This window comes from Monopterus albus, unplaced genomic scaffold (genome assembly GCF_001952655.1).
Source record: "Monopterus albus unplaced genomic scaffold, M_albus_1.0 scaffold152.1, whole genome shotgun sequence".
NCBI classification, from domain to species: Eukaryota; Metazoa; Chordata; class Actinopteri; order Synbranchiformes; family Synbranchidae; genus Monopterus; species Monopterus albus.
The window spans coordinates 821,550-834,468 of record NW_018128032.1 but is presented as its reverse complement, the minus strand read 5'-3'; the positions used below and the strand labels follow the sequence as shown (position 1 = coordinate 834,468).

General features: G+C 42.6%; 1 protein-coding gene across 8 annotated transcripts in view; it reads left to right on the top strand.

Moving 5' to 3' along the window:
• ncam1b (neural cell adhesion molecule 1b) overlaps nt 1-10,393 on the top strand; it is an 87,974-nt gene extending 77,581 nt beyond the window's left edge. For 3 of the 8 annotated variants that reach the window (XM_020614825.1, XM_020614824.1, XM_020614823.1), the window contains 6 exons: nt 808-932; nt 1,278-1,458; nt 3,711-3,909; nt 5,538-5,654; nt 6,402-7,511; nt 9,846-10,393. In XM_020614825.1, the coding sequence (XP_020470481.1) occupies nt 808-932; nt 1,278-1,458; nt 3,711-3,909; nt 5,538-5,654; nt 6,402-7,511; nt 9,846-9,966 (1,853 nt within the window). In that variant the 3' untranslated portion in view covers nt 9,967-10,393. Of the gene's footprint in view, nt 1-807; nt 933-1,277; nt 1,459-2,433; nt 2,826-3,710; nt 3,910-5,537; nt 5,655-6,401; nt 7,554-9,845 lie in introns of those variants that run through there. The other 5 variants (XM_020614826.1, XM_020614829.1, XM_020614827.1 and 2 more) reach the window with 5 other exon arrangements.
• The last annotated feature ends 2,526 nt before the right edge of the window (nt 10,394-12,919 follow it).

The following is a 12,919-nucleotide window of genomic DNA, read 5'->3' as shown; positions in this document are numbered from 1 at the left end:
CGCATCTCCTCCATGTATTTGAACGGGACATACGGGAATTCTGCTATTCTTTATTGAAATAAATTCCTTCAACATCGGATTTGAATGGCAAAAGGACCTACAACACACACCAGCCGACAAATATTAACATTTATTATATTTTATGGTTAACTTTTTTTTACTTTTCAAGATTGACAGGGGAGGCTCTGCCTCACCTGCCTCCCCTGACCGCACGTCACTGCTAATCTGTAGTCTTACACTTTCCATCTTATACTTTTCTGTTTGTTGTTTGTCATATGTTTGGAAATTAGTCTTATGAAATCAGTCTTTAAGAAAGACAAAACATTACCTAGTCCATTGCTAGTAGGTTGTACCCTGTGGTCATTTTTACAGGCAAACCTACTATATACGTGGTGCAGTGAAATGCCAGTCCTAAGTAAATTTCAGTCAATGAGTAATAACCGTTTACCCTGAGGCCTTGTATGACACACGGGAATGTCAGTCAGTAATTTTTAAGCCAGCTGTGTCACTCAGCGACTCAGACTGAATCAGATAAGCATGAGTCTGTGCCATTTGGTAATTAGTCTGACTTCAGACACACCATCTTGAGGTGAACGATTAATTTTAAGGGAGGACAAGTGACCTAAAAGAACAACAACAAAGAAAGCATCTGGTTTCACCCTCTGAACTTAATTTTTTTTTTCACTCTGCAATTTTAAAGGTGGACTGACAAAATTGTAACTGCGACTTCCAAGAAAGTAACACAGCTAAATCTCTGTCTTTGAAATGAGCTTTTAATTAACTTGTGTATTGTACGTGTTCCTCTAGGGAATCCCAATCCTCCTAAACTTGAAGGAGCACTTCAGCCTAAAGGCGACTCGGTCAAAATCAGCTGGATCAAGCAGGACGACGGCGGCTCGCCCATCTTACATTATCTTGTCCGCTATAAACCAGTGAGTATGGCGATTAGAGTTTAATAAATGGTCAAATTAGTCCAGAGCTGCAATGATTTGTCAATTAATCAATTAGTCTATTGACCAAATGATTGATCAAGAAAATAACTGGTAGATTAAACAATAACTGTTTGTTGCAGTCTTTGATTGGTCTGTAAGGTAAGGTCTTTGGTAAGGACTTTGATAAACAATTGATCATTTAAATCATTTTTAAAGCAAAATGCCAAAAATTCTCAGGTTTAGCCTCTTCAATATAAATATTGACAGGTTTTTAATTGATTCTGAAAGTAATCGTTGGTTGCAGACCTAAACGAATGTTCTGTATGTATGTCTGTGTGTCCATAGATACAAGCGTCAGAGTGGAAGCCTGAAATCCGACTGCCCAGCGGCAGCGAGCACGTGGTTCTCAGCAGGTTGGAGTGGGACACAGAGTACAATGTCCATGTAGTGGCGGAGAATCAAAAGGGCAAGTCCCAGCCGGCGACCATATCCTTCAGGACGTCCACAGAGCCAGAAGCCATCCCAGGTATCCTCTCTCAGGTCACTTAGCTAAACTGGAACCAAACAGCCAGAAAACTGAGGAGCCAAACTCAAAACTCACAACCAGACCGCCATGTACTATTTTTAACTCTCTAGCTCTGAAAGGTGAGTGACAACAAAATAAATCTACAGGAAAAATTAGATTTCCTTGACTGTGGTGAGCCAGAAATGATTTTCCGGCTGAATTTTCTCACTTTAAACTTTTGACAGGCCTTGTTAAATGAGCTTGAGTTTGTGCTCACAGAACTGGGACAGGCACTTTCCACAGAGGATGAAATGATTTCCTCTGAATGATTATGGTTTTTCTTTAGCTTTGTTTACTGTTCAAATAGCACCTAGAGTGGATATTTTTTCCCTGGGTGGAAGCAGCCTTTAAATTGACCCCTGATAACCCCTGATTAACTCCTACCTTGAGGCCATAACTGCAGCTGGCGGTTTTTACCACACAGCCTGTCAGATTCCATTTAGGTGCTAGGCAGTGCTTTGCTCAGACAGTGCAACAGTCCATTATGTTTCTCTCTCACTTTTCTAATTCATTTCCTAATCTGAAGCATTTCCCACTCACCCACCACAGAGTCACCATCTAGTCGACATGATATAGTTTTCCCCTTTGTGCTGTGCTTTTGCTTTGGATGTATTATATTTTTCCTCCCTCAATACAAAAAAAAATCTGATTTTTTTTTTCTTTTTTTCACTTTTGGTTTTCAGACCTGACACATTTTCACTTTCTCTTTTCCTCTGTTTTCCCCACCCTTCTCTTTTTTTCCTCTTTGTTTCCCTTCATTTCCCCCTCCTTGTCCTTTATTCTTTCCCTTTTTCTCTCTATCCCCTCTCAATGTTCCTGCTCACTTGCCTGGTCCTGGACATTGCTGTGGTGGACCACGTGAACATTTTCGTCCCGACCTGTGTGTATTTTGGTGTGGTTGGGGTTGTGATGCCCCCCTCCCCTCGCCCCTGTCAGCCATTCAGGGCTGTTCATCTGTGACATGCACTTTGGTATCACTCATCTTGTCCCTCATCACTGTACTTTTGCTCTCATAGTTTTCATGGGGAATTCACATCCTAACTGTAGAGGAGAGCTCACCTCTTCTCTGGCCTGGCTGTCTCTGGACACTTTCACTGCTTAAAAAAAAGACTGTCCATGACAGACGTGTCAATGTTATGGGTGAGAAAAGGATGCTGTGTAGCTTCAGAACAGCCTAGAACAACACGTTGAACCAAAGGCAGCGGAAATCTTACGCCTCCCACAGATTCACCCTGCTCAGCATTAATGCAGCCAGTCATGGGTACTAGACAACAGAGAGGAGTTCCAGTTTAAAGTATTGAACAATAATGGATTTGAAATGAGGTTAACTTAGAGCAGAATGAAGGCTGAGTGCTGGACCTGTCTGTTTATATAAACACTGCAATACATTGTTAAATTACTCACAAAATTATGCATACGTACTGTAAAGATTTATAACGTTAATGTTTACTGAAAAAGGCATCTAACTGAAAAAAGTTTGTAATATTGCCACAGATTGACATATTGTATAGAGAATTATCATAAACTTATTTTTGTGCTGATTACTAAGATAAATGTCCATGATATTGTGCATGCATATAATGCGTGTATCAAAATTCATTTGTTTTATACATTTACTTTTGGAGGGTGCTTTGCAAAGCCGCATTTTCTTATCTATCCGGCTTTGTTTACCTGTTCATATGGTATCTAAAGAGTTACATTTCTCTATAAACAGATGATATTTTAGAGATTTGGTCTGCAGTCTTCTGCTGTAATTAAAATGGACTGTAAACAAACAGTGAAGATGTATCACAGCTTTTTGTAGAAAAAGCCTCATGTTCATTTTGTCCACAAGATCTCCTGCATGTCTGGGTCACTGCAACACAGTGTAATGCTTTGCTCGTCTTTCTAATACCAAATAAATGGGTTGAATTTCTATTTTTTTATGAACATCCATTTACATACTCTACATTCCTCAACATATCACATATTTAGTGGAGCTATATAAATAAGTGAACACAAGCCAGACGGCTCGTCTGCACAAACACATCACACAACTCATGCTGAGACAACGTCTCAGTGCTCAAAGCAGGTGAGTCGTTCCTGCTTTATGGAACTATTTGTGGTTACAGTAGCTTAGCAGCACTTTACTTAGCTGTTCATGGCAGTTTCTATAAAACTGTGTCACACTGCAGCTGTTCAGTGCCCTCTCTCTCTTCTCTCCTCTTTGGCAGGTTTGGATGAGGAGGCAGCGCTCTCCATGGGCATCATGCTCTGGGCAGGAATCCTTGTTGTAGTATTTGTACTGCTGCTGCTGGCTGTGGATGTCACCTGTTACTTTGTCAACAAATGTGGCCTCATCATGTGCCTCTGTGGCAAAACGGGCACAGGGACCAAAGGACACAACTTGGAAGAAGGCAAAGCAGCGTTCATGTGAGTCAGAGACAAAAGTTATAAGCAGTTCAACATTGACAGGCTAGATTAAAATTAAGGCCCAGAAAGCGATTTTATTTACACAGACTAACCACATAAATGTTTTCTAAGTTGCTCGAATCAGCATTTTTACTTAACAGTAGATCACATAGCCATGTGTAATGTGAAAGATGCTGCAGTTACCCTCAGCTTTACAGAGCTTCCCCTGGTGACGGTTTTGTTTTTATACTGCTGTCATCAGCATCGTTTCCAGTTGCAGTAGACAGCGGTTGATAAACACTCTGTAGCCTAAAGGCCCAGGACTGCAGGGCAGATAGACAAAGTTAGCAACTAGCTGGTCAACACACGAGCATTTAGCAGCTAAAGGATGGGTCTGTTAAGTGTGTATTAGCAAAACAAGTTCACAATTCCCTTTCTGTGCTATATATTCCAAAGTTTATTTGAAGCTATGATGAGGCTTCAGCTATCTTGAGTTAAACTAATTAAGTGGCTTTCTCTCAGCACTGTAGATTGTGTCCAGCATCATTACTGTATACTGTACACTAAACCCTCTTTGGGAGGGGATCTCGTAATGAACGATGAACATTAGCAATGATTATAGTAAGACAAATCTGGATGATTGTTCATATGTTTATTTGACTATGGTTTGTAAAGACTTGAGAAAGCGTGAATCAGTCCTATAAAGAGCCACATCAGAGGTTGGTGGTGACCAAAGCAGTTCTTTAAAGTCCCCATGGCTCAGTTTGCTCATTTCCAGCCATTTAATGTTTAAGCTTGGGCACCTCTAGATTAACTTGGCGCCCCTCATAACTCCAAATAGTCTGTAATTATTTCAGAATGATAATACCAGAGAGCCTATTCCTGAAATTGAGAGGATAGTTCGTGAATGCGAACAACTCTTGTTGCCGGTGTTGTGTCGAAAGTGGCGGTGGGTTATCTGCCTTATGAAAAAGTGGAAGCGGAAGCCTGTTTTGAACAGGTGGCTTAAATGTGATGAGGAAAGGAAGAGGTCCCGCCCCTGAACCTCAGATTAAAATCTCCATTATGAGGAATAAATCTGTACTGATACATGTATTCCTCCTGACTTTCTACATTTCCCAGAAAGCCTTTCAAGAACTGACATTGAAGAGGATTAAGAATTTTAGCTGAAGGCTTTATGTTTAGGTTGATAAAGGCAGAGATAACTGGGGAACTGTTGTGCCTCCTGACTTAAATGGACATCTTGTGGCTGTAGTGCATTACGGTCTGTGTAGTCGACAACTAGAGGAACAGGAAAATATACAAATCAAAAATATGGGCTCCTAAATGAGATGGCATTTTTAAAGTTGATTTCTCCTTCAGTGAAAATGTGAAGGCTGCTGGTTTTAACCAACGCACTGAACTAATATTCTCATGTCTACAATAAGGCAGTATTGAATGTGGGTGAGACGTAGCAGTGCTTCACTAAAGTACAGCCACACGAATGTCCTCACATGACTTAGCAGCCTTGAATATTCACACTGTAACTGAGCCGATTCCGGTCTGTAGACACACTCTGCTCCATCACTTTTTCTTACTCCTCACTGTGGCAGAAGCGAGAACTGTTCTGTGAGATAATGTTAAAAGGTGTATGTCTCTCTGTCCTACAGAAAAGATGAGTCCAAGGAGCCAATAGTGGAAGTGAGAACAGAGGACGAATGCACAGCCAATCATAATGCGGCAGGACCGACAGAACCCAATGAAACGACACCTCTCACAGAGCCAGAGTGAGTAAAGGCTGATGGACAGCACGCTGCCTTTTTCCCGTCCAGATCTTTTTAGCTGTTGTCCATTGCACTCCACTTCAAAGAATCATTGTTATTCAACAGGACTAAATTTGACCCATGAAATTGGTTGAAGAGTTGAGGCCATTCTTAAGTGGAGTCCACTGAACTGTGTTGCTTTTCCGTTTTCATTCCCTGTCAGAGGGATTACTGCACTTTGTGTATCTTCTCCAGCCTTTGGAGATTTTCTGTCTCATTATATCAAGGTTGAAGCAATACCAGTTAAAGACACAGAAAGGCTTTTGTCCTCAAGTGTGGTCAACTCATCTGAAGCCATTTGACAACCTCAGCCAAGCCATCGCTCATATCAGCAGTCTGGAAAAACAAGATTACACAGTATGAGATTGTCACTGGTACTGTTTAACCCTTATAGGTGGTTCTGCGTGGTGCTGTAGTTTTCTGCAGGAAGACTGCTGCTTTTTTAGTACATTAGTTTTCCTAGTCAGTGCACTCCATGTTGGTGTGTGTATGGGATGTATCCTTAATGTCCACTTGCAGCATGACGCTCTTTTTCTTTGCTTCTGTTTTTTCCACTAGGCTTAATAGTCGCTGTTTTTAGTTGCTCTATATTCGTGTGAATTTCTAAAGCCAACTAATTCCTTTGCATGCTCTCGTCCAGGCCACCCTTCCTCTGTCACAGTCACCCTGGTGTCTAGTCTGTGTGTCTCTGTTCTCTCCCTGCTCTCTCAGGCTGGCGGCTAACACTGCTGCTCTGGCACTGGACACCCTCTCCTCCGTAGCTACCAACTCTGACACAGCCACTGCAACACTTGACCCCGCGCAGGACAGCCCCTCTAGCGAGACCACTACCCTCACTTGTAGCCTGTCTACTCCGGCCAACGACCCCTCACCCACCCCTGTCCTGGCCCCGGCCCCTACTCCAGAGTCGAACACAGCCCCACCAACTCCTCTCCTCTCAACAGCTGCCGTTGAAGCTAAAATGGCCCCATTAGTAGAACAAAGTGGAAGTAACACCTCAGAAGAACAGGAGAAAAATTCCCCTTGTACCCCCGAACGAACTGAAGCTCAAAAATCTGGCAAACCAATACCACCGATACGTAGACACTCTCCTAAGCTTGCCGCTCTGCATGCTAAAGGTAGCCCCCCTCGATCTCCACTGGCTGTGTCTTCCTCTTCGTCCCCTTCCACCGTAGACACCAAGAAACCTGTTCCAAGCCCGCCGGTCACCAAGGCTCCCACACAGACAGACACTGTAGCCTTAGATACTGAGACACCAGCACAAACTGCCTCTACGCTGACAACCACTGCCGCTCCAAACCCAGACTCAGATCCAGAAACACATTCCCCAGATGCCAGCAGGTGTAGCCTCATGGCCTCTGACACCAACAGCCCTGCTCTTCAAACTGCTGATAACACATCTACTGCCAATGATGCTGCAGCTGGCTCTCCTTCAGCAATCCACAGTGCTCTTAAAGTCCTGGATGCTGAAGAATCTGCTCCTCTAGTTGCAGATGTCCCCTCTCCTCTGCCTGTTTCTCCTGTCTTTACTACTCCTGCCCCCCCAAGTCTTGAAGTGCCGGTCTCGAATGATCTCCTCTCTCTATCAGATGTGTATGACTTAGTAACCCCTGACATGGGCCCCAGAAATGAAGACTTAGATTTAGAGCTGACAAATGGGACAGAGAGACCTTCCCAGCCCCCTGCAGACCTCATTAGCTTAGACAGCCCGTCCTCTGCCCCCTCTCTGGCCAATGGAAATGGAGCAGACCTCCCCCCCTCAGGCCCAGTTCTGGAGGCATCTGAGACTCTGGCCAAGACTGCTCCTCCTGTCAACGATGAGTACGGCTCCCTCTAGAGGTTTATCTTTGTGTGTTTGTGTGCGTGAGTAATTTGTATGCCCATTCATTCACCACCGCATCTTGCCATTGACCACACAATATGAAATATTGTAATGGTAAACTGTGGTAATGACACTGATAATTATTAGGGAGCTGATGTGGACAGAGGAGTAGTATGGTGTTTTTTTATGCTTGCGTGTGGTAGTTCCTCATTGTGGGTTTCCACGTTTGCAACATCCCCCACAAAATTACTTGAGCCCCTTTCAGACACGCAACTTGATACAGAAATGTGATGGCAATTTTACACGTTAGTCTCATGTCTTAAAAAGCATCTGAATCACTTTTACATAAAAGACAACAATCTTACTTGTTTGGCTCACACAAGATTTCATGTAAAGACGCCACAGCACAAGTGCTCATCTCTTTAATAATCTGGTAAATAAACTGCAAAACACTGAGTCAAGCTGAGTTAAGTTGTTGAAGAGATTCTCAGATTGCTTTATGAAAGTTAGTCAGCTGACAACAAATAAGTACGCAGACAATTGTTTAATCAATTTAGTCATTCAGCAAAAAAGTTAGACATCCTTTAGTTTTAGTTTCTCAATTCCAAGCATTTGCTGTTTTTCTTTATTTTACTCTAAAGTAAACAATGTAGGGTTTGTTCTGTTTAGGTAAAGACAGTTGATATCACCTTGGCTATGAGCAAACCTTTTGATTTTTTTTGTATTTTTGGACATTGTATAGCCCAAGCAATTCATAGATTAATCAAGAAATTTTGTTGGCTAGAGAGCGAAGATTCGCTAGGTGGATAGACGGGAGTGGTGTCCGGGTCCCTCTCTTTTGTAACTTAACCAGGTCCCCAGCTCTCTTTCCTTGCCAGCAATTTCTCCAGATCCCATAGAGGGCTGCCGCCCCTCTGACCGGAATGTCCACACAGCTTTTTGCAAAATCAGAAAAAGGGGGTTTTAGAGTGAGTTGTCTGATGTTTAGTAGTTATTCTCCAGTGAAGGTAATCTGGGATGGGTTGCAGAAGAAACAACAACAAACAGAGAGAGTGTACTACCAAGGCAGCCATACGTGGTCCCAGGTCTCAAGTAGATGGATAAAATTACAAATATCCAGAAAGACACTTGCAGTATGTGAGCAAACAGATGTTAGACTAATGTCCCAACCGACATTTTGTCATTCTAGACTTGTTGGACAGTCTAATATCCATCTATTATCTATACTGCTTATCCTGAAGAAGGTTGCGGGGGGCTGGAGCCACTGGGTGAGAGGCGGGGTCCACCGTGAACAGGTCACCAGTCTATCACAGAGCTGACAGAGACAGAACCACAACCACTCACACTCACTCCTACGGGCAATTTAGTCTCCAGTCAACCTAAGCTGCATGTCTTTGGTCTGTGGGAGGAAGCCGGAGTACCCAGAGAGAATCCACACAGGGAGAACATGCAAACTCCACACCGAAAGTCACCGGGTCGGCCTGTGCTCCAACCCGGAACCTTCATGCTGTGAGGCGCTAGCGCTCATTCTAATCTGAAAAACAGTTTTCTAATAAAAATGAACCAAGAAAATTTAGAAGCAGATTGTGTGAAGAGGGGGCGAGTGGCCCTAGTGCGCCTGGTCATTAACGAAGGCTTCAACAGGAAAATAAGTTTTCAAATGAGTCGCTTTCCAACTCAGCGGTGCCACTATTCCCTCTTGTGCACAGATGCCAAAATATTGCACAGGCAGTGTGGCTCTGTGTCATGACATCATAATGAACACACTATGCATGTCAGAATGACAGAAAGCCATCACTTTAACAGATACACAACGCCAGCAATATTCCATGTCTGAAATGGGCTTTATATAATTGACAACATGTTTGACTTCAGGCAGTAACTACATGCCTCACCAACTCTGTAGAGATGTTTATGATTCCTTGCTCTGCACTGCAGCAGAGAGGAGAAGAGCTCCAGGCCGGATCTAGAAACTGTGCTTCACTGCCTAAATATGAACATGGGCATCACATAGCACAGGCCTAGGGCTCATTACGGCTCCGTCCCAGTCCCTGTGCAGTAGAATTACACTGATTAATAGATAGCATTTGCTAAACACTGCTTGTTTTAGTTTAGAAATGCTACAGGACCAGTTATTGTCAAGGTGGTGAAGAAATATGTAAGAAGACCTTGACATACATACAGGGTCTTCTTACATATTGGGTAAAGAGGTCATTGTGAATAAATGGTTAAAACTGTGTTCAACTCAAGTGTTTGTTGAGAAGGTTTAATTTTTTTTTTTTTGCCAGAGATGACCAGATTTATAATTTGAACTCTATCCTTTTTCTCTGCAGGAACATTTTTTCTGATGAGAAGGTCAAACTAGAGGAAGCAGAGTTATCAGACGCCCTGTTGGAGATGGCTGCAGACCACAACAGTGTCATACAGACAAAAATCACAGAGAGCAAAGCATGATGGGCTATGGCGAAGCCTCAGCCCAATCCAAAACATTTTGCAGCAGCAGTGAGTGAGAAACACTGCGGGAGTTTTGATTTCCAGTGCCCTTAACTCCTTAACTACATGTTCAAAACACCACACGGGTGTCGATTGGTTCGAGCGCACTTTGACTGTGCTTTCATTCATAATGTTCACTGCACCCAAGGAGTTTATCAAGAAGTTTATTTAGGTCATAAGAGATTAATTTTATTTTTTTATTCTTACTTTGTTCTTAATTAACTGGTTAAATAATCTTATTATAGTAGTTGCTTGGTACATATGAAATTTGACTCTGTTGTTATCGTTTGAATTGCAGTTGCACGCAAGTATTGGATCATTGAGAAATGTTTAAAAAAAATCTAAATATACATATAGAAATTATTTTTCATATTTTCATGTTCTGCTGTTCAAAACTCTTTTCCCTGTTTTGTTTTTTTTTTACTCCTAATTTTTGGGCTAGTCTCATTGAATAGCTTGTTCTGCATGTTTGACCTGCAAGTGGTTGTAAAGTTTTGTCTCCAGGCAGTTTTGTTCCACTTTGTTACAGGGATGTTTAACCTCTCGCAGATACTCTGGCATTGATTACACATAGGCCCCAGTTCAGTGTCTGGAATAAAAAACAACCCACAGACTGCTGCAAAGAGAAGGAGACTGGGAGACTCCCACCACACATCAACAGCGTGCATTAGGCCCATTTCAGATGTGTTCAGTCTGTCACTGCCTTTCCACCGTGTTGGTTCATATTCATTAGTAAGGACAACTCACTGAACAGAAACAGTCACAAGAAGATGGAAAAAAATAAATAAATAAAAAAACGCCAGCAGACCTGCGGGTTCCCAACCAAGAGGAAGCGTGCATCAAGCGAACGTCTTCTGATCCTGACATAAATATACTCCACAATCTTTGTTTGGGGGGCAACAACTATGATAATTGTTTCTTCCTCACATTAAAGCAGATGAGTCTGGCTTCATACTTTGAGTTGTGCTCTTGAAGCAAAAAATACATTTAAATTTTTTTTTTGTACTATTTAAAAATTACAAAGATTTTTTTTTCCATTTCCTGCCTGCAAGCTTGTGCACTGTGCCTGTGTGTCGGTAGATTGTCGTGTCATCAGTTTTTATATCTGCATAGCTTTGTCGTGAGAGATCTCGCCTCTTTTGATTTAATATATTGTATTATTAGAAGAAAAGTACAATACATGGACTAATGTGGTCAGTATAACACATGTAGTGTATAAAACTGTTTGTTGCTGGTCACAGCACTATATATTGCCAGCTGTAGTGAAGGCAGGTGTTTTGAGCCTTGGCTGCCTGTGTGTTTTGGGGGGCTACCCGTTCTGATATTGATTTAATTAGTGTTATCTTGCGGGCTTGTTCTGGCATAAGTACACAGTTTTTATTTCCCTCCCCACTTGTTAATGTAGTGTTCTGTAATGTACTCTTTGGATTTCTTTTTTGAGTTTTTGTCCTTTTGTACAAAAATCACTCACCAACAGTTACTGTTTAACCACTTCATAATACCACTGGCAGGAAGCAGTGTGGTCCACCTGCAACAGAAGATCCAACTTTTTTTAAAAGCTTTAGATAAAAAATGTAATGTCAGAGAATTGAAGATTTGAAGAGCTGAGGTGTATAAAAACAACAGAAAGAGCTTTAGTCACCTGGCACTGCACCACTGTCAGCAGACCACCCTGCTCCCTCCTCTCTGGGAGCTCCTTCTGGCTTTATTGGGTCAAACTCAGAACATATCTGTTGTGTACAGTCTGAGTGCTAACCCATTTACAAAATAAAATGGTTTCCGAGTCTGCTTTTGTCCTGGCCCATTTTGTCATTAGTTTCAATTACTTCCTCCTATTTTTACTCTTCCCTTTGTTTCCGGGCATGCACTGACATATTGTGGACAGTAGATGGCAGTAAATAAACACTTTTGAATCCCCATGTTTTCACCATGTCGTGGCCACACAGGACTATTTACAGCGAGGTTACAAAGCAATCGGGTTATGCTGGGACTGGAAATTCCTCGGGCAACTTGTTCGGAAAGATGCAGAGCAGATAAACACGTGTTACATAATACACGTTTGTGCAAGAGTGAAGCTGATACTTCCAGGCTACCATGTACCAGTGGGGTCCTGATATTTTCAGCTGTGGCATTCCTCCCCTCAGCACCTCTAATGTGACATGGCCCCACACTGGTGCTGTGTCACCACAGTGTCAGTAACTCCAGCGGCCAGCACTGACACACAGCATCCCGTTTCAGTCACCACACTGACCGACTGGCCTCTCATTCCTAACCTCTTTGTTTATGTCCTGATACAAACCTGTAGCTGAGCTGTAGCTGAAGCCCGCCGCATTAGTCGCTGTGTGTTTGTTTGCGGTCCTCACCCTGGGCTCCCGGTAGGTGAGATGTGTCTAATTGCAGCCGCGGTGGGGAGACGGGGAGCACGGCGATCATTCAGCGCCGTGACGTGTCCTCGGTGATGATTTGCAGCCAGTCAACCAGCAGCAGCAGGCAGCCAGTATGATACAGGAAGTCAGGCGATGTGACCTTCAAAGTAAAAGGGTAAAGTGCTAGGGAGCGGTGAACACGGTTTCAAGAGCTGACAGTTGTATACATTTGTTTATCTAGTACTGTAGCTACTGTTAAGGCAAGGAGCCCAATTCAGGTCATTAAGTCAGTCAGCAACACCACAATATAAAAATAAACCATTACATGAGACACATTCAAAATCAGTTCAGAGTATCAAATATAGGCTACAACTGAATGCAAAAGGTTGGGCAAAGTGAAAAGAAGTACATGTAACTACCACAGCAAAAAAATGTCTTCAAATGTTAATACACGTTCAATTTCATGAATAAAACAATTGAAACAGTACTTGTAGCATGTGCAAAAGTTTGGCCATGTTCTCTTGCAGACTTCACAGCTTGCAGACCCT